This window comes from Melanerpes formicivorus, unplaced genomic scaffold, assembly GCF_026170545.1.
Source record: "Melanerpes formicivorus ecotype bairdi unplaced genomic scaffold, bMelFor1.0.p_v2 SCAF_64, whole genome shotgun sequence".
Lineage (NCBI taxonomy): Eukaryota > Metazoa > Chordata > Aves > Piciformes > Picidae > Melanerpes > Melanerpes formicivorus.
This window is the reverse complement of record NW_027142416.1, coordinates 556,733-581,547: the sequence shown is the minus strand read 5'-3', so window position 1 is coordinate 581,547 and position 24,815 is coordinate 556,733. Positions and strand designations below refer to the sequence as shown.

General features: G+C 43.9%; 1 protein-coding gene across 2 annotated transcripts in view; it reads right to left on the bottom strand.

Annotated features, from left to right (window-relative positions):
* ETV6 (ETS variant transcription factor 6) overlaps window positions 1-24,815 on the bottom strand; it is a 155,237-nt gene that overhangs the window by 94,150 nt on the left and 36,272 nt on the right. Inside the window, exon 2 of one of the 2 annotated variants that reach the window (XM_068162376.1) lies at window positions 12,419-12,548. In XM_068162376.1, coding sequence (XP_068018477.1) covers window positions 12,419-12,548 — 130 coding nt within the window. The remainder of the gene's footprint in view (window positions 1-12,418; window positions 12,549-24,815) is intronic. The other variant, XM_068162377.1, reaches the window with a different exon arrangement.

The window sequence follows — 24,815 nt, the reverse complement described above, 5'->3', positions numbered from 1 at the left end:
CCCTTCAGGTACCAACAAAGGAAAACTGAGCACAAGTGATGTGCTTATAGGCCAGGAGAGCAATATTTGAGGAAGGACACAGGCTGAGCCCTGCCAGGGCCTTCCAGCAAATACTGAAGGATAAGGGCAAGGCAGATCTTCCACCAGCTGCATCCTTGTGCAAACTGCTGGGGCCAGAGCCAAGGACCCACAGTAGCTGAATGCCCTCACAGGTAGGATCTGGCCACAAATCTCAAGACTGTGAAACCACTGGAAAGACAAAGTGGGAGGAAAAGGAGTAAAAATGACATTCCTCTCTGCTGTGCTGGGCATCTAAGTGATAAAACAAACTTGATGAAACAAACTGATGCTGAGGGTTTCCATCAGCTGAAGCCAGCAGAGAGCTTGGGTGATACTTAAACCTTCTCTCCATAGTTTCCAGAGCTCACAGGTCTGCCACCCTGCGCTCTAACAAAGCTGTGGTGGCAAAGGAGGGTTCAGAAAGCACAACCACTTGATGAAACACATTGGACACAACAACTCCATGCAGTGCTACATGCTGGGGTCAGAGTGGTTGGAGAGTGGCCAGGCAGAAAGGGACCTGGGGGTACTGGTCGATGGTAGGCTGAACATGAGCCAGCGGTGTGCCCAGGTGGCCAAGAAGGCCAATGGCATTCTGGCCTGGATCGGGAACAGTGTGGCTTGCAGGAGCAGGGAGGTCATTCTGCCCCTGTGCACTGCACTAGTTAGGCCACACCTTGAGTACTGTGTCCAGTTCTGGGCCCCTCAGTTTAAGAAAGATGTTGACTTGCTGGAAGGTGCCCAGAGAAGGGCAACAAAGCTGGGGAGGGGTCTCAAGCACAAGCCCTATAAGGAAAGGCTGAGGGAGCTGGGCTTGCTTAGCCTGGAGAAGAGGAGGCTCAGGGGAGACCTTATTGCTGTCTACAATTACCTGAAGAGAGGTTGTAGCCAGGTGGGGGTTGGTCTCTTCTCCCAGGCAACCAGCACCAGAACAAGAGGACATAGTCTCAAGCTGTGCCAGGGGAGGTTTAGGCTGGATGTTAGGAAGAAGTTCTTCATAGGAAGAGTGATTGGCCGTTGGAATGGACTGCCTGGGGAGGTGGTGGAGTCACCATTACTGGAGATGTTTAACAAGAGACTTGATGGGGTGCTTGGTACCATGGTTTAGTTGATTAGTGTTGGATGATAGGTTGGACTCGGTGATCTCAAAGTTCTCTTCCAACCTGATTAATTCTGTTCTATTCTACCCACTCTCCAGTGACTCCTGGCACTGAGAAAGTTGCACCTTCATCCTCACAGGAGATTTGGGCACCATATGACTGGGAGCCCATCACGGGCACCTCAATCCCCAGGAAAACTAGGGAGAGCTCTCCCAACAGCAACAGCTGAACTCCAGGTACAGCTGAATTCCAGGTACAGCTGTCCTAAAAATCTAACCTGTAAAGCTATTTTCACACACTTGCACCAAATGTATTAATCTCTAATTTTTTGTGTAGGTAATCAATTATTGTTTTGGTTTGGTTTTCCCCTGAAGATACTATGTATTTGGTTTTGTTAAAAGAGCAAAGAAAAGGCATTTAAAAAAAAGAGGGAAAAAGATCCATACAAAAGTGGGAAAAAATGTCAAAAAATCAGGATTGTCCCAGCACAAAACTGTCCCAGCAAGTTACTTTGGGGAAAAAGAAGGGGGGATTTATGTCTAACTACAAATTTGCCACAGCACATCCATAGCAAACACAAATAAATGCAGCTGACAATCCTGCTACTTACTCTGAGTTTCTAAGGTGCTTTGTCATCTATCTAGAATGAGAAGCACTAAAATACAGCAACATAGCAAAGCATCATGAATTCTGCTTAAAGCAGGAAATACTTTTCCTTCATGAGGAAATAAAAATGCAATTTCTTTTCACCATCTAAAAAGGAATTCCACCCCCAACCCCCCACCCCCTTTTACACCCCTGAGAGGACGAACAGAAATAAACAGACATCTAAAGTTGACAGAATTAAATGTACAGATGCAGATTGAAAATCTTCATTTGCTGATCTGCAAAGTCAGTGGGTACCAAACCTAAGGCTCTTATCCCACAGTGTCCCTTTCTGTTTCCAGTTTGAAGAAAGGCTACACAAATCTCCCTATATTTTAGAGAAATAAAAAGGTAGCTATTTATAGCTGCATTTTCATTGGAGCTGTTTCCTTATCAGGAAGTATGTAGCTAGGAATTACTGCCTGCCTACATGGGAAATTCTTTCACAGATACAAAAACCCAAAAAGGAAATTTCCCTTCAATAGTATTTGGTGGTTTTTTTTTTGCTGCTGGTGGGTTAAAAACAAAATGTCACTGCTCTGACCAGGTCATAGCCCCTTCAGGAGGTTTGTTCTGAAAACAAGAATCTTTAAGATACCTTATGGAAAACAAACAAAGAGAGCCTCCAGAAAACTGGAAGAGGGATAATGCAGAGAACACATTAGCAAGTTAAGAAAATAAATCTTTTTTTGCAAGATGCTGAGAGAGAGCTATTTCACTACCAGCATTACAGTATTTGAGTGTGTTGCTAGAGCTCATCCTTACCAGAAAGCATTTATAAAATTTAACACTCTGGTACTGTTGACTAAAACTTGCTTTGTTGAGACCAGGTCTTCCTGGTGGCAAATATAGTTGTTGGACCCTCCCAACTTAACTTCTATCACCCAATTAACTGCTTCCTCCTCCATCCCCAAAGCATGCCCAGTGGTGCATAGTCCAAAAGCCAGTGAAACTACCATCCTCCCTGTGGGAAGGGACTATGTAATGACTAAAGGCCATGCAGGGATACCATCTCCTGCTGCATGTCAGAGCACCAGGAGAAGGCAAAAGCCATGTAGGAAAATAGTACAATATTTCTTGCCTGAAGAGAAGGTTCAGTATTTTGCAGCAAATGGGAATTTGTGCTGCAAGTAATGCTGGGACTTAGGTAGTGTCCCTCTGACTACAAGGATCCACTCAGTAAACTTGCCAATAGGAAGCCTGCGCTGTCTCCAAATTAACCCCCAGAACTGAGACTTCTGCCTGAGAGCTCCTCATTCTGTCTCTTCAGTGACTGCAGAGCACCCCATACTGTGGCTGTGAACTCTAAAGGCAGGAAGGATAAGTTGGTTAATCACTAGAGCAAATTTCATTATGAGTTGCCAAGGTGCAATTTAACATGCTCATCTTCTGGTCTGTACCACTTCCAGAGCTACTTGACCCTGATGTCAGTGCAGAATGGACACTTTTATTCAATGGAATACAAAAGCACATTGAGCTCAAAACCACACAGGCACACACGGGGTGCTTAGGGTTCTTCCCAGGCTATGATTTTTATGCTTAAAGGCTTGTTAGCAAAGATTTGGGGCTGAGCAAGTGTCTTAATGCTTGGCCTCTAGAAAGCTAATCCATGCTGACTGTTTATTAACTCACAACATCACTAACCCTATGGCTATTCATCACAGAATGGCTCAGGTTGGAAGGGACCTCAGAGATCGTCTACTCCAACCTCCTCACCATGGGCAGGGACACCTCTCAACCAGACACTGCTGCTCAAGGCCTCATCCAACCTGGCCTTGAACACACCCAAGGAAGAGACAAACACAACCTCCCTGTGCAGCCTATTCCAGAGTCTCACCATCCTCATACTGAAGAAGTTCTTCCTAAGATCCAGTCTAACCCTGCTCTTCTCAGCTTCAAACCTTTTTGTCTTGCCCTGTCTGTAGACACCCTGATGAAAAGTCCTTTTGCAGCCTTTCTGTAGGATCCCTTCAGCTACTGGAAGGCAGCTCTAAGGTGCCTCCAGCATCTTCATTCTCTAGGCTGAACCACCCCAGCTCCCTCAGCTTACCCTCATAGCAGAGGTGTACACACTTGGCCTACTACATTAATCCATGGCACCTTGAAGCTGAGCAGGTTTCTCCTCATACATGATGTGCCCCAAACTCTCAATGGTGGACAGTGGTGCTCTCTTTTTCTCCATCCAGAGGCTCAGCTCTGTTCTTTATTAGGGCAGTGGCCATGGCATACATGCTGTGATGTTTCCACAGGGGTTTTCCCTACCACTCTTGGGTTTTGTTTCAAGGCTCTCACCACAGAAAAGTTTGTTATTGTGGAGCTGTTAGTCATGGCTTATAAGCAGTTTCTCTTCTGTGTCTTCTTTAATTGTAGAGCTATTTATGAGCACTGGGTTCTTTATGTTAATTTTATTTCTTTAAAAACAAAAAGCCAACCCAATAAACAACAAAAACCCATGGATGCATTTATAACATAACATAAATAAAGAAGTGAAGACACATTTGGAATGGAAAGAGAAAGCAAGATAATTTTAGGTCCACTGATCTCGACGGCATCCCTTTAAGACAGCTAAAAATGCTTCAAACCCAGCAATACCATAAATGTCCTGCTGCTGCTTTTGCTTCTTATTCCTCCCCACACTTTCCAGGGGAATTCCAGAAGGGATCAGCTTGAATCCCAGATTAAAGCAACATGGATCCCTTTCCCCTCTGAAAAGAGTCTGTGTTTTGGACATTTAAACCTTGAAGTCAAGCTTTCCAGGAGAGCAAAAGATTGGCTTAGCACTGCTGGCACTCCCACAGAGGTCTCTTGCTGTCCTGTGCAAGTTCCCACTGGACCAGGAAGGATCTCATCCCTCCACCTACTCCCACTGGGGGCTGTCAGTGCACAAAATCACTGTGTTAACTCTGTCTGCTTACTACCAGGTACATAAAAAAAAACAAACCAACCAACCAAATGACAAAGACCCCACTTGACTCTCTCAAGAAGCAGAATCCAGCTCACAGCACTGGGCTGTTACAACAAACTTTTTCCACACTTAACCTGGATATCTCTCCCACCGTCACCAGGCAGAAGTAAGGAGCTAATACATTTAGGGTTCAACTCACCAGCTGTTTACATCAAGGGTGACAACTGAAGTGGCCCTGAGTCACCTTGATGCAAACATAGTGACAAAGGGCTCTGTTTCCCACAAGCGATGAACAAAAACAGTGCCAGAAAACTGTAAAGCAGGATTTTCCTGATCCAGATGCCACAGCATTCCCAGCTGGATCAGTAACGAAGTTTCACTCCTCCCAGCCATGGTGCAGGGCTGAACCAGCGCCTGGGCTTCCCACCCATCCAGACTGCCTGGCCACATGATTGCTTCGAAGCTGGCCTGACATTCACTGTCAGAAACACCCAGGAGGCAGGCTGGAGTAGATGAATTCAGATGAGCGCCTGAGGCAGCCTGTGGAAGCAGCCACCTCAGGAAAGAGGCAGGCATAAAATACATCTCCCTGGCTTGTCATTTTCCTCCCATTTGCCTAACAACTGGATGTAACTCAAAATGGTGAAGGAGTCAGGTCCAGCCACTTTATTAGTGCTGACCAAAGTAATGGTCACTGAAGCTGACACAATAGGTGTCTGGGATTGCCATAGCCCAGTCAGCCTGTCAGCAGATGATTAGGAGCTATGAATTGGATGACCAGGAGGCACTGCTGAGTAGAGGAAGCAGATGGCCTCTGCCCTGCATAGCTCACAATATAAACGTGCAAGAAAATCTCGTGGTGGAAGATGAAGACGCAACATCAAGAAGATTAAATACTGCCAACAGTCAGCTGGTAGTAAGCAGGGTCACTGTGCTGGCTTCACTTATTTGATCTATTTTATTGTAGGGGGTTGGGATGAGTTAGGCAAGTACTAGCTACCCAGACAGAAAATGAAGATGGAAGGCAGATTAGGAGGAAAGACAAGTACATAAAGGACAGAAAGTGGGAGGAACAAAGTAAAGTGGCCATAATGTCAGAGAAGAGGAAAAAGGGGGCTGGAAAATGTCAATCATCACAGAAAGAAGCCAGTCCAGATCCCACTAAAAAAATCAGTCAGAATTTAAACATTCATTTCAGTGTGACCAGCATTAGTCTCAAAGTCATTAATTTGACATTCTGGCCACCTCCCACAGTCCTTTTGTCTTATGAAGCTTTTATTTTCTTTTCCCTGTATGTGCATCTCTCAGTTTTGTTCCACAATGTTCCTTCCAAAGTAAATATTTTTATTGCATGCTGCTCAAAATGTGGCTTAGGGTGAAGGGATTTTTTTTCTCCCTGTCTCACTACATACATTCAGTTCAATGCACTGAATATTCTATTAACTAAATAACAATATGCTTAATGCTTCAAAGTGGCTTTCCAGCTGCTAGCCAAAATTGTAGAATAATTAACAGGTGCCAAAGGATTAATAAAAGGAGCAGCATAATTAATAGACACTAAACAGAAAAAATGGATCCTTGGCAACCCTGACAGCATTGTTGTTTCCTCCTCCTCCTCTTAATTGTTTCCTTCATTCCTTTAAAAGAAAAAAAAAAAAAAAAGAAAGAAAGAAAGAAAGAAAGAAAAGTGGTGCCCTTAAAGCACAAATGATGCATGTCAGCAACACTGTGTGATTAGGAGAAGGAAGCTCTGAATCAGAGTATCGAATACCAATACAAATAGGCAAGCAGAAAGATTCCCATGTAGCATTTGCCAAACACCTGAAGGCTTTAATATAACCACTGTAGAAAAACTAAACAAATTTCCCTTCTGTCCTCCCTAATGAGGGTAGTAAACCAGAGAGTAACTACAAGCAACACTGAGACACTGAAATAAATTAAAACCCATGGTCTTGCTAACTGCATGCAACCAGGTCTGGAATATTGTGAAGTTCAGAAAATTCTGCAGCATGGAACATACTGTGCAGTGCAAAAGCAAAGACTAGGGCACCTAAAGTCTAAATTTGAAACAGAAAGTACTCAAATGATTTTACAAAGAGGTCTTTAGCTTTCCGCATCACCATGACCTCTCGGAAAGCGAGGGCAGCCAGAAGGTGATGCAGGTACAGAATGGCAGCAGTTGGAAGTGATCTTTAGAGATCTTTCAGTCCAGCTCCCCTCCTAAGGAAAGTTTGTCTGGATCAGGTTGCTCAAGAGTACAGCTAGAGTGTGTCATTTTACTCTCAACATCAGTGCAGACTGATGGGGGTTCAGGAAAAAAACCAAAAAGCAACACCAAGAAAAATTAGTTGCTGCCAAAAATTGCTTCATATGTACAGAAAAACAGCAATGTATGTGCAGTGTGCCTTGCTATGACAATGGGCTGCAGGCAGCTGAGGGATGCCAACACTCAAGAAGAGTAATTAGTTCAGAGGAAGAACTGAACTCTTGTTCATGCTTGTATCAATAGAAAACACTGTGGAATATTTGCCCATGAAGTCCATCTCCATAAACAAACACACAAGCGTTTCCCAAGGGAAGATGCCCTTGAGAGATAAAAATGAGACTTGTACAAAATGTGCAAGGAGGGAATGCTGCTGCACAGCATCAGAGCATGCAAAAAGTCGTTTTTTGGCACTGGCATTTCTGTGTCTCTTGCTCAAGAAGTTTTATGTTGAAGGACACAAAGAAAACCCTGAAACCTTTCGTATACATTTAGGGGTGCTGTTGTAGAAGGCAAACCACCTTATCTTCATCTTGCATATTACACAAAAGGGAAAAGCCATTTTCTCTGATTCAGAACATGTTAATAGGCACAGTGTAGGTTTCTCTTATCAGTCTCTTAAATGCTGTATCCCTTACCCAGTTCCAAGAACTTTTTACCACAAGGTATTTGTCACAGCACAAAATTAGTAACTAATGACACTGTACCACAGAAGGCAAAATGACTGGTTTGAATCCAAATAAGAAAAAAAAACAAACAAAAAACAACCTAACTTTTTCTCTGTGGTAATATGGAGTAGGTTTCCTATGAGATAAGGGGTGTGTAAATAGTTTCAGAAGACTTCTACCTATATCTCAGCATTCTTGATCATCACAATATCTGGGCAGTCATTGTACTAACATTGAAACTTTGAGTCTTTGCACTCATGACCTTTTCATTTTACAGTAGGGAAACTAAAACAAGATGCCCAAGGTTGTAGAAGGCACCAAGGGCAGAGCTTTGTATGAGAGCTGAACTTCCTTCTCTTGAACCCTTGATAACATCATCCTTTTCCAAAGGCTCCTTCCATCTTCAGTGCAGTCTAGTGGGGATCAGGTATGCCACAAAGCTACCACAGCATGCAGTGAGGGACAAAGAGCAAACTGCAGATCACTGTCCCTAAAACAGAAGAAAGCAAATCCTCCAGCTTCCCACTCAGAGTGTGTTTACAATGCCCCCAATCCTTAGTTACTAGGTAAGTGTTAGCCAAACAAGTACATATGAAAACATGGCTCACAAATCCTTTACAGGGAAGACTCTTGCAGCATGAGAGTAAGGTGTATTTTACCAGAAAGTGATTGTCACTCTCCCAGAGATTTAAAGTCAGGATTTAACACATTGGATCTTTCTATGTAGGAATAGGACAGCCTGGGAAGGAAACAGCTCATCAGAACAAGAAAGTGTGAGTAGGGGAAGGTGCCTTCACAATACCTTCAGGAAAAGAGGGTTTTCTGTATTTCTAGCTGTGTTGATGAAAGAGGAGTTCTCCTTGACATGCTCATACCAAACAGGGATCTGCATCCCAGCCTTCTAAAATTTGCTTTTCTCCCTCTTCCAGTCCCTGGATCAAATCAGCTCAACATAGCTGAGACCCATTTGCTCACCAAACAGTAAGAAATAATTTATTGCACCAAAGGAAATTGCTCTACTAATTATCCTGATTCTATTGGCTGTTACCACCTTCAGAGTGCTCTTTAAAAATTAGAAACAGTGAAATTTCTAATAGGAAGACATAAAACACTGTCAGAATCTACACAGTGCACCTCATGTTCCATCTGGAATGTTTGTCTCCAGTTTCACCTTTGCTTGGGCCAGCTGCTGTTTTCAGTGACATCTGTAGCAGCTCCTGAACTTGAAAGCTGGCAGAAATGAAGTTGTATGGCTTCAGACTTAACTCGGCCTTTATTTTAGTAACTTCCATGACATTCTGATGGCATTAAGTGGAACCTGACAAGCTATCAGCTCTGTGTAAGACTGGAGGAACTTGCCATTATTTCTCTGTTGCACTGGAACAAGTGAGGGTGGAAAGAAGTTATTAACCTACACCTAAACAAACAAACAAAAAAACCAAGGCTGGTACCAAACCAAATTTCAAACCTAGGAAACCCTTGGTCTTTGCTGACCTAGCCCAAATCTTCACACACAGTGTATCACAGACTGAACTAGAAATTAACTACTTTGCCTGACTTCTAAGGCAATCTAGATTGAGGACTAAAACCATCTCGCAGAAGTCTCAAACAAAAACCAAACAAACAAAAAAAACAAACCACCCCTACCCACAAAATGAGAGGAATTGATGCAGGAATCAAGTCTAAATCTCATGTTAATACCTTTTAAACCCAGGATCCAAGACATGCTTAGTTATACCTGTACCTGGTATTAGGAAGACTATTGGAATATGATCTTCAGTTCTCTAGTCCTCACTTTCAGAAAGATGTCTGAAGCAGGAAACAGTTGGCAGACATGACACAAACAGAATCTGAAATCTGGAACTTTACAGGAAGATTGGCAGCCTTAAGAACCTCTCTTCCTATCAACTTTAGCCAAGAAAAGGTTAAGAAGTGACTTTATCTAATAGCACCTCTATCAGGAGTAGTCTTTTGACAATATTTAGCAGGAAAGGAGATAATGAGATCTAATAGTTGGAAACCGAAGCTTGACTAATCCAAACTATAAATAGGGCACTTAAAAAAAAGGGCAAATAAGAAGGTTAATTAAGCAATGAAAGAACATCTCAAGACCTTATATTCGCCCCATCACTGATATCTTTATATGAAGAGCAAAAATCTTTCTGCATAACATGCTGCAGATCAGATAGCTGCTGGACCTGAACACAGGAGTTAGTGAGTGATGTTCTGTAGCTCAGCTGACAGCAGAGATTGTTTTGGGAGCAAGCAATGTTCCCTTCTACTGTAGCTTTTCATCTCTATACTTTAAAGAATGGATCCAACTGAGTTTGGGTCAGCTGGTTAGTAATGGTGGATCAATACTGACTGCATACTTAGCTACAAAGTAGGCTGAGGGAGCTGGGGTTGTTCAGCCTGGAGAAGACTCTGGGGAGACCACTGAGCTGCCTTCCAATACCTGAAGGGATCCTACAGGAAGGCTGCAGAGGAACTTTTCCTGAGGGTGTTCTAGAGACAGGACAAGGGGCAATGGTTTGAAGCTGAGGGAGAGCAGGGTTAGACTGGACCTTTGGAAGAAGTTCTTCAGCATGAGGGTGGTGAGACTCTGGAATAGGCTGCCCAGGGAAGGTTGTGGATGCCTCCTGCCTGGGGGTGTTGAAGGCCAGGTTGGATGAGGTCTTGAGCGGCAGTGTCTGGTTGAGAGGTATATCTGCTCATGGTGGGGAGGTTGGAGTAGATGAGCTCTGAGGTCCCTTCCAACCTGAGCCATTCTGTGATGATGATGCTACCAAACTAGTAATGCTGTGTAAATGTGCTCCGTATTGTTTGTGACCCAAGACACTAACTTTGTGCAATAATATTCCACAGATATTTAATGATTAATTGTCTGTGTTTTTACACTACAACAAGTCATGCTGGTGTGGAAACACTAATGGGAGAGAAGCCTCCTTTCAAGTTTAAAAATGTGCCAATCAAAAGAAAAGAAAAACCAAAACAAAAATCAAGATGAAAGGTTGAATCACACCTAACAATACTGGATGAAAAGTCTTCACCGAGAGGAAGCCTTACAAGCTCTACACCACCTAGCATGCTGGCAAGCTGACAGGAAGGAAGCAGGTAGTAAACACAGTGCCTCACCCCTTTCAGTGTCAAGGGTCTCTGCCTTCCTGCCTTATGCATCTGCCAGTTTACTGTGGAAAGCAGAATTAACTGGAAAGCCAGCCATGGACCTAGCTGTGGAGAGGACAGGCAGTAGCTCCCACAGCAGAAGCAAATAGTAACAATCAATGTGAGAAGAAATAAAAATATCTCGGGGATTAAAAACACCAGTGGGGGAAAAAACCTCCTGGAGAAGAACTGCTTGTGTTGGGTCTCTTATGTCTAAGCTTTGGGCTAAGCATAGAAATGCCTTCTGAGTGTGGTGCGAAGTCATCCCAGGGCTAGAGGAACAGGCAGGAGGCCACAGGCAAACAGGGTCTGGGAGCTCATGGATACTTGGGTAGTGACCAGACAGAGACATGCTGCACCAGCAGCTCCTGCTCCCAGTCAGAAAGCACAGAACAGGTAGAACCTGAGCAATGTTGTAGCAGGGGCAAGAAAGTAAGAGGCAGCAGTAGGCAACAACAGGACCATGCAGAAGGCAACATAGGCAATGAGTGACCTTGGGGCAGAACAACTCAGTAGCTAGCAAGGGAGTGAGCACAGGATTGTGGAAGTGCTGGGCACACAGTCTGCATCAAGAAATGGAGTGTGCCTGGGATACAGCTTAGGACAAGAATGAGTAAGTCTTGTGATAAACATGGACTACTTCTTGCCCTGCCTTGAAATCCCAAAGCCATTTGTCAGATCACAACACAGTATCACAATATCATTAAGGTTGGAAGAGACCTCAAAGATCACTGAGTCCAACTTGTCACCACAGACCTCACGACTTGACCATGGCATCAAGTGCTATGTCCAATCCCCTCTTGAACACCTCCAGGGACACAAGGTTAGGTCTGCTCCTGGCTCTGCTGTTCAGCTCCAGTACCCCAGGAAAGTAATACCTGATAGAAGTTTACTCAAAGCCTCTCAATTTACATCAGAACTGCTTCCCCTCCAAAAGGGAAAAATTCCAGTCTTCCTTGTCTCCATCCTATCTCACTAATTCACTTCTCACTGGCCAAAAGCCCTTGGCCTTGCCTGTTTCTCAAACATTAAATCATCTCAGCAAGGAAGCGCCTGGCTCTCATTTTGCCCCCAGCTTTAATCCCAGTGTCAGTCATAGCCCTTCCTCCTTTGCAGCATCCTTTTGCACATAACTCTTCTTCCTCCTCTCCCACCACCTCTGCCAGCACACACTGCAGGAGAGAGAATGGATACCAGGAGCATAGGATACTGAGACCTGTAACAACCTGGGAAACAGCCACAGCAGAAATGTTCTCCACTTGCTGCAGTTTGTGAAGCCCTGACCTTGGGCTGCAGTACATAGCTGAGCAATTCCCTTACTGTGGAAGGAAACACAGCACTTCCTGCTAAAATTAAACTTCCACTTTTGTGCCTGCCATGAGAAATGAGACAAATCCTTGACATGAGGTGCAGGGCAGGGGGGCTTTATTTAAGAGCCATTTCCTTTGGCTAAATAGAATATTTAGAAAAATCAAACCAGACAGAGCTTTGAAAGAAGTCTAAAGCCAGGGGGCTTCCCTGCTGTCTTCCATAAAACCAGAAACACCTTCTCAGTCTGCCCCACGCCCTCCTCAACCCCCAGCACAGGAGAAGGCTCGGTGCTGACACTCACGCAGGTGTGCAGGCAGTCGGATCGGGTCTTCCTCCATCCTGATGGCTCGAGGCACTGGGACATGTAGTGGTGACGAGGAGGTGTAATTTGGAACCGGGCTCGCTGGAGGGGTGTACGAAATTCTCTCCTGCTGTTAAAAAGAAAGTGGGGGTGTGGGGGGGTGGGAAAAGAGAAGAGAGGACAATGTGAACTTTGGAACAGAGGTGTGAAACCAAGGCAGGGGAGGGGGAAGTGGGTGAAAGGAAGGAAGTGTGTGCAGCGTGGGGGCGAGCGGTGCTGGCGATGCACCTGGCTGCCCAGGCAGCCACGGAGCACAGCACGCCTGTGGGCAAGCACTGTGCAGGTTGCCTGCTGCCCAGCTGGGCTCTAAACAGATTGTAAGGCAAGCAGTTTAATTTTTAAAAAGGGCTGTGAAGTTTCCAAGGATCTTCTCAGAAATTTGCCAAGGGAGGAAAGGGAAGTGACATGCAAGTGAGGAGACTGAGGGTTTTACACGGGTGAAAAGCTGGCAGCAACTGCCTGGTGCATGGCTGAAGATCATTTACAGACAGTGCCAAAACCACTTCATCTTGTGCTGACAAACCAGTCACAATCCCAGCACCTTTAGTAAGTATTTAACACTGTACTCCTTCATAGCAGTTCAAAAAAACCTTATGCAATTAGTTTTGTCACTGCTGAAGAAAACTATGTCACTAAAAACTACTTTATTTACCGCTGAGCAAAGCAGCACTTTTTTTTTCTTGACTAAACTAGTTATTAGCATTTTCTTTGAAGTAGTTTAACTTGTAACCAAGTAAGTAAAGTCAGCACATGGAAAGCAGCTACACAAAGAAGTCAAGTAGAGTTACAGGGCAACCTGCAAATGCAAGATTAATTTCATAGTTGTCACTCTTAGGGTTTTATTTCTGAAAACGCCTGCCAAGAAATTTGAGGCTGAAATTTCATCTGATCTGATGGGAAAATTCCTCCATATTCTAATCCTGTACTCTAATAACAGCCAAATCATACCCTTTGTAAATAAACATAGCCACAATTTTACAGCAGCATTAAAAAAAAAGTTAAAAATCATTATCATGTGCTTCCTGGAAGGCAATGCCCAGAGCAGTTCTGCTGGCACTTCATGATGGCAGTGCAAACAGCCTGGATTTCCATACACAAGCATCCAGATGGGAAAGAAAGGAACTACCTTGATTTCTGGGCAGCTACAGGAGAACATGCTTGCAGCTCCCTACCCTGACCCTGGTTCCTGGTCAATGGAAAATACAAACTTTGTGCTGGAGCAAGAAGAGGCAACAACTTCCACTGCAAAGCACACCATTATCACAGCTGTGGGACAGGGAACTAGAGTGAGGCTGACAGACAGAACAGTAGCACCCTCCCCACCAAGGGAAGGAGAGGTTTGTACAACAGGAATAAACAACAACTAAATGCACCAAAGCAGAAAACTCTTCAGGCAGATGAGATGACATGTTGTGGTGTGATGGGACACAGAGCACCTTGAAAGTCTTGTCTCAGCCACCACTTCAAAGCAAGCCCAGGTCATTCTGGTGCAAGGTGCTGCTCTCAGCTTGCTGCACAGCTCATGCAGAACCAGAAGTTTCACCTTCATGTTTGCAGTCCCACCACTATACTATGGCCACCACTGCTGACTGTCATAGCAGAGAATAAACTATACTGAAGATGCTGGGTTAGATGGAATGGGGACGCCAGGCCTGGCTCACTCTGCCATCACCATGTTACCTCTATGGGTACAGCCCCTGGGGCTTTCAGCTCAGTACTTTTTAACCTGGAATTGTTCAGTCTCCCACAAAGCCCTTTGATATCTTACTGTGTCTACTCAGCTCCTGTCTAGCCATCACTGACCAAGCAACAGAAATCCATGAGATCTTAGGAATGTTTCTTTTCTTAGTTAACTAGCAAGGATGTTTATTGACATGAGGTGACAGACACACCTGTGGAACTACAAAATACTCTTCTGCTTTCCACTTATGCAACTCCTTCCCTGCCCCAAAACGGCTGACTGTGCTTTGTGTTCCTGCAAGGTGCAGGTCTCTGGCCGTTCTGCAACCTCACTGCACCTTCTCACTGTCGGTGCGCACACCAGCAATTCACAACGAGATCAGCCACTTCCTAGTACTTCCTGCTGCGATTCACAGCTCAGATAATTGAACCATGCTGCAGCTGATAGTTTTGTTTATTGAATTAGATATTTACACTTGCTGAAATGTAGCCACTCAGATGCTTGCCTCTGTAAATGGGCACTAGAGGATAGATGGGAGACCTGAAGTCCTTTCCTCCCTCCTGAGGAAGCAGGATCCAACCTCAGGTCCCATTTCATGCTCACAGAAATACTGAATCACAGCCTCAAATACAAGGGCTAAGTGGTTTCAAAGGGCCTTCTCACTGGCCAGCAGCAGGAGGAAAGTGTAAGCAGAGGACAAAATTAAATCTAGAAGCCCATGCACTTCCCTCAACACTCAGGTGGTGCTCTGTCAAACTAAGACGTTAAGCTCTCAGTGCCTGCTGCCTTCCTCTCTGCACTGATTAACCTCCTAAAGGTGTATATAGTAACCTCATTTATTCCAAGCCAGCTGCTCCGACATTTACCCTTATAAGTATACTTACAAGGGTATTTCTAGGAAGGCAATAGTTAAATCCCACAAAGTTGTGGAAATACAGTTATTTTTCCCTGCACCCCTGGAATGTTCACAGTAGTGTGAGAATTTGAAGACATTTTATAAGGCACTAAGAGGAGTTAGGTCTCTGACTCTTGGTAGTGCCTTTGAAATGCCTTCTCTTACTAATCCTGCCTTTCTTCCAGCACCTTTAACCCAAATATCAAAGCAATTTACAAACATTAGGTAAGTCTCTTTCTTTTTATTAGAGACACAGCCAACCTGAGTTACAGAAACAGCAAAGCTCAAATGAGCTAAGTAATTTGAGTTAAGCTGTCTTGAAAAGGGACAGCATGTGACTCTCAGTGGCAATACATTTAACAAGTGCATCCTGAAAGAGCAGCCCTTGGAACTATCCGGGCCAGACTTATAAAAGGTGTGGAATGGCAATGTCACAGGCAGGTCAAGACACTGGGCTTGTGGAAAAATGAGCTTCACCCCTGTTTGCAGCATGAGTCAGTAACATGGCTGGATGCAGAACTGCAAAAATCAGTCCAGTTCTGCAACCTGATGTAGCTCTGTGCTTCAGCCACATGCAATTCCTGCCCCACACAGCTGCAATGAATGTACAAACTCACGTTGGCTCCTCCAGGCTTGTTGAGGCCTTTTGGAGTCACGCTTACAGGAGGTACCTGTTGTGCTCACAAGACTGAGATCAGATTTACTTTCATCTTCACAGCTCTATAACTGCCTGGTGCTTCTCCCTATGGGCTTCATCAAACAAAACCATGGCTGGTATCTCGTGTTTCTAAGGTTATTCAACCCTAGGATTTTTGCCAAGTTTCCTAACCAGTCAGTTTAATATTGTCCTTTGCATTAAGGCCAAGTAAATGGGTCAGTGTTATTCAAGCAACAGTTTGGAAAGACAGGTAGTGCTGAGAGAAGAACCAGTATAAACCTTGTATGTACTTCAGCAAAATATCTTGCTGCAGCTTATTCTACTGGTAAAAGAACCTAAATCAATGCAATTCGGTGTGGTTGAGATTGCTGTTCATGAGTGCTAGAGAGACCTTGGCACTGCCAGTTTCCAGATTCACCACCTGCCAGGGGACTCTATAAACTTGAACCCACAAGTAACCAGTCAGTCCAAACAACCTGAAAATAGCATATCCCAAGTATTTTCCCAGTAGCCACAATGAGGTGGATAAAACAGCTGGCTTATTGCTTGCTGTCATCAGTTTTTAAAGTTGTCTTCTGCTCACAGAGAGTCAGGAAACTTTCACTATGAAATTTCACCTGGACTGCAAGTAACTCAAGGTATGCATTAAGTTGACCTCTGTGGAGACCCTCCTTGAGGTTAACTTTAGTAGCTGGTGCTCCAACAGCACCACTCAGAAAACAGCCATATCTGCTGAGAACAGGTCCTGTTTTCACCTGCCTAATCTAGCAGGGGTAGATTGAAACACATTGTAAGGAATCCAGACAAGCTATGGTTTTGTTTTCTCTGTACTAAGAAAGTACAAACCACTAAATATTCAAGAACTGAGAAAGGAAGGTAACTCTAAAGATGTAATTGATTACTACTATCTAGTAGGAATGCACATAACAGCTGACTGGACTCCCAAAGCCACCAGATTTCAGTTCAAAGAACCTGGTAAATCCCTTGCAGAAAAAAAATAAAAAAATCTGTATGAGTAGGTAGAAAATTCTATCAGGAACACAAATCCTTCATATTGCTAAAATAATAAAAATCAAAAACCTAAAATCATAGTTATCTTTTTTAAAATGTCTAACCTTTGAGTCTGAATAAGGCTGCAAGGTAAAAATAGCTTCATGTTATTGCTAAAGATAGGCCCTTCTGAAATGCAAACAGCAGTTTTCATCACCAGTGTTCTCCAGCTTGCAGTCCAATAGTCTTTCTGCCCCTTTATTGACTTCACTCAGATGGCAGGCACAATGAACAGACAAGTTTTTGGCAGAAAAGAAAACACGCAAGAGGCATGCTAAGCAAGCTCTCAGGCTGTCCCAGTGACATCACTAATTCAGCAGCTGGAGAGGTGATGCACTAAGCCAACTTCTTTTAATTGATAAAGCAAAGAAATGCATGAGCTATGCAGCAGCTTTCAGGAAACCAAACATTTCATGCAGTCTGCAAATACCCTGTGCTAGACAGAAAAGGCAGCTGACTCATCAACACATAGAAACTTACTCCTATACTGCCTGTGATGATACTACATGGGGCAAGATTAACCAAGAGTGAAAGTTGTCACACATTTGCCTGGCAGGTTGCTGGTGTACCTGTGCCACTCTGTGCCTGTCTTGTTGCATTTGATATTTATCTCCTCCTCTCCAAATAGCACAGAGTCCCCCTTCTCCCCAGAGGAGCAGGCAGATGAAAACAGAGTGATTCATACTGAGGTAACTATCAGACTAGAAGTAAAATCCAGCTTTCAAACCTATGGTGAAAGCTGGCATTTTAGACACAGCACAATATACCCCAAATCAGGGGGGTACAAAAACCCCAGACCCTGAAGAGGATTTGGTTTTGCTGTTATGGATCCTCCAAAGAGCAGGTGCTTTGGATACAGAAAAAAGGAGTAAGTGGTCTTAGAGAAAATTATTGTTGAGGGGGAATGAAGTGCTTACAGAGAAGATTCAGAAGGCCCTGCACATCTAGGCACTCAGCAAGGCAATGCCAGCAAACCAGCTGCAGCATAGCACAGGGGATGACAGCAACAGATTAAAGTAAATTAATCACTATGGAAGCAAGTGAGGGGAAGAGGAAAGGGAAAGAAGACATAAACAGGGTTCACTGATGTTTTGTATGCAACACTATAGCTGGATACAAAAGTCCCAGAGACTACCATCAGATGAGTTACAGGGTTTAACACAGGGAGGAGGGGAGAAATCTAACCCCCTAAGGGGCCATATGGCACCAGGTATTAAAATATTGGAGAATTTTGGTCAATGTCACAACATGCATACTGCAACTTCTGCCAGGGACAAAGGATCGTGCTCCAGAAACAGCAAAGTAGAGCTCTGCAGTACAAGGGTATGAATTAAACTCTCCACTTCTCTCCCTTCCCCCTGTTGCTGTCATCTTCTTAATTTCCATGGCAGACTTCTCCTCATTTTTGATCCCATTAATATAGCAATTCACGTCAGATCTCTAGCAGTATAATCAGCACACTATCAGTAATTAGAGAAATTAAAACAAACACAGCTCTCTGGAATGGACCTTATGCAAAGCAACACTGGGAAAAGATTAACATCTCATTTCCTGCACACAGAGCAGAGATTGTCTCTGTGACCTTAGTGATTCTGTGAAGCTCAGTTCCTCCCTGCCTCTTCCCTTCAGCCTGTCTCTCACAATCCTCCCAGAACACAGCGGGCAGGAGATGTCTACCTTCTCACGTCTCAATCCTTACTCAAGCGAAAAAAAATATAAAATAAGACAAACAACAACCACAGAGGTACAACAGCTCATGCTTCTCTCAAAATGATTATAGCCACTGTTCTAATTAAATGAAAATAGTACAGACAGCACTACTGATGTACTCCAATGCTGTGAAAAGGCAGCTTGCAGAGGTCAATGTTGTTGTTGAAAATGCTATGATATGGTTGTGTTATTGTCTAAGCAACTGCAAAATAGCTCAAATTAGCAAATATAAATTAAGCAAAAATAAAACCAACTAATTGAACCACATGCTCCAAAAGCATTTCTTCACTGAGGTCATTGCCAAAAATGTAGGAATGAAGAGTAGAAAGAGGCTGGGGAAGATAGTATCAGGTAAGACTGAAAATAGCAGTAAGGCAAAAAGCTCAACAAGAGTCAGGTAAGGATTATTCATTTATGTGAATAACAGACAGTGTTATCCACAGATACCCCAGCTAGGCAACACAAATCTACATGAGAGACAACTTCTGGCTCAGAATTTGGATGTGGAATCATAACTCTCCAAAAGAGTTGTAGAGCTTTATCTAAGTGGGAGACCCTTGCACCAACCTTTCTGCAGTGAGACTCCAAGAAGGTGCTGTAAATCTGGGTCTTGGCCCACCTGACCTACTACTTCAAGGCAGAAATCACCCAGGGGTTCAACTGCCTGACATTAAGAAACTATCTGCCCCCAGCTCCTTTCCATATACAACTCCAAAAACGGTGTTACAGGGGCATCCCTGCATCATTCCTCCAAAGAATTTGCTACTGACCTCTGTTTAAGCAGGGCATAGAGAAAGGAGGACCACTGCTCTGATCTACGAGACAACTCCTTTTGCATCTACACCATGACTTTGTTAGCACAGTCCCTTAACACAAAGCCCCACAGAAAGCTCAAGAAAGTGTTTATTGCACAGCTGGAAAAAAAAAGCCACTCACTGGAAGCTTTGAAGTACTGTGGCCAGTGAGTAAGCAGCAGGGAAGCAGGGAGGGCAACAAAGAGCCTTTAGCAGGCTTAGATAGCTGTGTGTCAAGAGATTTCCACTTTCTCTTTTTCTAAAGCAGGGATTGCTAAGGGAGCCTCATCTCAGCAGCATACAGTGCCTGTACACGTGGGAATTCACACCCTCAACACCCGTGACTGGAGTCATGCTCTCATTTCAATGCAAAATTTCTGCAGGCCATGAAACTGACATGGAAAAACTAAGGGGAGACATGGTGTACAGGGAGCTGCCCTCTCACGTGTTATGGGAAAGGAGAATCCTGGAGCAATTCTGCAATGTCTGAGGGCTGGCATGGCAATGCAAGCGTTCTGAGTTGCACTAGGGAGCTGTCACTGTAGTGGTAAGCTGCAATGCTGCAAGGAATTCGAACACATCTCCAGCACAAGCATAATTTCTGCTCTTTCTGCACAGGGTGATTGGTACTTTCTGATCATTTCTTACTGTGAACAGGAGGATCCTTCACAGCAAGGGATATCAAATATTGCCACAGCATGAACTACAGGTCAGAACTGTCACATAGGCAAGGTCAACTCCTTCACCACCATGGATTATCTACATGCCCATCAGGCAAGTAGTGGAAAAATGATGGCAGAGTAATTCACATAAAAGTCAGAGCTTCTTTTAGTCCTCAGTCACTGATGGAAACAAAATTCCTGAGGAGCTACAACACTCAGAAATATGCATTATATAAATACAATTTTAAAAAAAACAAAAACATAAGAAATGCCCCTTCTTGGTCCCATTGCATGGCTGCAATTTGCTCCCATCTGTATCTGCAAAATTCTCCAGTGTCTTTAAAACTACTTCAACTACTGTAAATCAGGACTGCAATAATAAAGTCCACATACGGGCCTCTATCTTCTTCAGTTCACTCACTTAAGTTTGCTCTCTATCCTTAGCTGTATGAAATTAGTGTGAACCTGAGGGTGAACAACATGTGTCTATGGCTGTTTGGAAACAAACTGCATCATCATGTACTATAATTATCCCTCTATCTGTTACCATTTTAAAGTATGGGCACACCCAAAAATCAGCTACTATAACAGACTAGAAAAAAGTTGTTTGTGTGATCACGGAGGTGCCTACTCTGGTGAGCATGAGAATGTCTCTCCTATCTACTGCTGGAGGCACTGAGAAGACAACCCTGACTGCAAGCTTGGGTTCTGACATTGAAAAAAACATTTCAGACCACAGAACTGGTTGTACCTACTTACTATAGTGTGCAACAACAGTTTAACCTTGCAAGGCTGACATCTTTACAACTTTCCTCACCAGCAAAGAAAACACAGTGAACATACCCAGCACTATCACATTTCCATGACAGCATTTCATCACTCTTCAGACTTCTGGCAGACTTTCCCTGAGAAAGGACACACCAAATATATAGAGAAACCTGGGGGTGCCATGATGAGGTCTAACCCTAACACCTTACAGCTGCTGCTCCTAAAGGTTCAAGTACTGCAAAAGTAACTCAGCATACAGAGTATGACAGGGAGTGTGCTGCATCTCTATGTTCAACAACACCTCTAAAGGAAGGAAAAGCAACTTCCAGAGGGAATCTAGGCCAGCTGAGGAAGAGGACAGCTACAGTAAGGACTGCTGGTAAAAAAATAGGCAGATCCACTTGCATGTTCAGGAAAACAGAACACAATCCACAGAGACAGAAATACAACCTAATAAAATACTCAAAGACTGTCTCAGTAAGCTAGTCCTGAAACAAGTGGCAATGGATGTTTGCCACACTTAAGTATCAGAAGGATACTTAAAGGACAAGGGACAATGGGGGCAAGCCAGAGCAGACGAGGGTCCATTGGAACAGAAGGGAAAACTTTTTCACTGTGAGGGTGCCAGAGCCTTGGAGCAGGCTGCCCACAGAGGTTCTGGAGTCTCCTTCTCCAGACATGTTCCAAACCCACCTGGATGTGTTCCTGTGTGACCTGCCCTGGGTGACCCTGCTCTGGCAGGGGGGGTGTTGGACTGGATGACTCCCAGAGATCCCTGCCAACCCCTAACATTCTGTGATTCTGGTTATTTGACTCCAAGAATATTAAAAGCAGAGGGAGTCAGAGGGAGTTCCTAAAAAGGACCATACTTGCACTGACCTTCTCTACTGTACAGAAACTGGATATGAAGAAATATCAAATTACAATCTTCCTCTCCCACTCTTTCACTTATTCCAGCCACTTTAACATGAACACCACAAGATCAGTGGGACTATAAAGGAAGCTCTGGCTGACACAGGAGAGTATAAAAAAACCCAGCTGGCAGGATTTCACTTAGAACATTGCATCCTGCACATCCGCAGGCTCTTCATTCTACATCATATATATACACAGACTCAGAGGTGTCTATGCAAGATAGACAATTTTACAACAGTCAGAAGGTCTAGCTTGTAAGGAAGGAATAACTGAACTACAGAGATAGATATGACAGATAAAAGCTCAACAGCCAACAGGAAATAAAAACAGAGGACAGGGAAAATAATCTGGAAGACATACTGCAGAAGGATGAGCTAATGAGAAGCTGTGATTAAAACATTAAGATGCAGTGAGAAACCACTGAAGAAAGCTGAGTTACATCAAAACAAGGAACACCTGCAGGCAGGTCAACCTGTACAAGAATGAGGTTATTTTTTCCACAATTTAACAAGCTCTTCGGCAGCTTTTGGAAAGCCCCACCGGCAGGCAGTCTACGGGCATGAGACTGCAAACTAGAAGAAACTAAACTCTTGCTGATCAATGAATCAGTCACAGGCTATTACTCAGAAAAAAGTAAACAAACCACCTGGGAGATTGTTTGAGGTGCAACAAAATCTTTTATTTCCTCTCCAGCATGGTCTTTCCAGCACAGAACTACAGGGACTGGCAGAACTTTTAAGGAGACTTTTTAAATCTGTTTGTACAGAAGCAGCTGGGCATGTTACCATATGCCTGACTCAGAAGAAGAGGTGAGCTTTCTCAGGTGTTTGAAAGAAGCTGAAGCTCCTGAGCAAGCCATCCTTTCAAGGAGCTACAGGTGGCAGAATGAAAGCAGAGCCTGAATTTGACAATTTGGTCTGTCTTCCAGGGACAATGACAGGGTCCAGTGATGGCTCTTTATTAAATGCTTTCTCCTCCATTAATGCTGCACACTCTAATGATTTGGCCATCACCATTAACAAATCTGCCATGTCCCTGCCTGAAGCTAATAGGTAATGAACTAAGTGGGTGAATATTCTGTTGTGTAAGGAGAGCTATTAGCAATCCTTTCCAAACTGTTCTGAAAACAAGAGATGCCTTCCAGGTACAACCTATCCATGTGACAGGGTACGCCCCACACACAGCCCTTACTCCTTCACTCCATAAATTCCAGTGGCACTCCCAGCACTCAGAAGGGGAACAAGAAGTGGATCACTCCCTGCGTAGTACTGCTGTACGGGGCTAGGAGGCAGGTGTCACACTGCAAAGCACTGGAAAACACAAGCTCCACTGAAGAGGTTTAAAGAGAAATCTCTCTGAGAAGGGCAGGAGCCTGTTCCTAGAGCTGCTACTGACTCTCCAAAACAAGCTGTGGCATTACTGCAGTCCTCATTGCTTTGGTTGTGCCAGCAAGGCAATGGGAGAATGCTGAGTCCACAGGTCTGTCAAGCTCTGGGATGGTTAAGAAGAAAAATATCTCAGTTTAGTTACTTTCCTTCTGCCATAGCTTTTCCTGTTTGTTAAGTTTCCCAACTGTTTTAATTGTTCCTTTCAACCTTTGCATTGCTTTTTGTTCTTCTTAAATTATTGTTTTGTTTTACCTCATAATCCCAGAGCATTGGTTATAATGTTGCTCCTGGCAGATGAGAAGTGTTGAGGTTTCACTCTGGCTATCTTTGGCTTGTTTTCACAGCTAAGCATTGCTGGTTCATGACTGAATGGACACTGGAGTGAGAGCCACTCCACCCTTACCATAGACTGCTAATGAACTCAGATATTGCCTGACTACATAAATGACAAGCTCAGGGACTCAGCCAGCTGAAATGGGGTAAATTTCAGCCACCTTAAAGGAAGAGTCAAGTGCTGGTCCTGGGCTCATTTTGACTCAGTCTGAAGGCTTGTCTATGGTGCTCACCACTGCCTAACTATGTCCTGAAATACCTTTACCCCTTTCCAGTAGAGAAGGGCAGTGTTCTTAACACTCCTCTTGACACATGGAGGGAACAAAGCACATGCAGTTTAGGTGGAGAGCTCATCAGGAACACAGGCATCAAGCAAAAAACTTCTTTTGACACCTCAGAAAACAATATTCTGTTCTAAGAACTCTACTGGGACCTGAATCCAACTGTTAGGATCTGATATTTATTGAGTGACAGCACTCAGAGGCATCTGAGGCACTGCAGAAAACACCAAGCAGAGAACAGCCCTGAACAGCTCACAGCCAAAGTAGTCAAAACAGAGGAATACCAGAAGAAGGATCATTTTGAACCCTATTTTGCAATTAGGAGCAGAGGTGCAGGAAGTAGCAGCAGGTTGCCCAAATCCTATGGTCATCCTCCACCTATGTGGCTATATTTCGTTCTGGAAACAGAAAGATGAAGTCAAGTGAGAAGTCAAGTGATGAGCAAAAGCTCTGAGAAGGATTTCACTTTCAGCAAAAGCTCTGAGAAGGATTTCACTTTGCAGTTTAGTATTGATTTTAAATACTTCTGATTTCTAATGGTCTTCCTTGTCAAAACACTGATTGAAATCTTTCAGCTCCCAAGTGGTAATAGAGATGGCCTGCATGTGAAGAGAACTGTGAGCCCATCCCTCCTCTGCCACAAGAGACAGGATAGAGGCACTCCAACCCTTCCCACAGTTACAAAACAGCACAGATCCAGTTAGGAAGGCAGGGTCTCCTTACCCAACCCAACTCACAGCTAAACAGCCTTAAAAACCACTATAGCTTTCTGCTGGCACAGGGAAAGCAAAACGGAGAGGGGGGACATCAATCACCCCCATCTAACCAAGCTGGGTGTGTTTAACACTGGAGCTGAGCTTTGAGACTGTCAGAGAAGATGGGGGATGAAGGAAAACAAAACAAAACACACACAAAAAGCAAAGAAAGGAAAGCAAACCTGCTTATGAGAAGCACAATAAAACACTACTTCTGTTCCTACAGACGAGGAGGTGACTGGGACAAGTGCCCAGGAAAAGGAACATTCCCAGCATTTAATGACACACATGTTCCTCCTAGCAAGCATCCCCCAGCCCCTGCCACCACATGCCCTTCCCCACAGCCCTGCTCACACACAGGAATGGCTGAGATTTGCATTAGGAGGAAAAAAAAAAAAAAAAAAAAAAAAAAAAAATAATCACTTTTTTTTTCTTTTTTTTTAATTA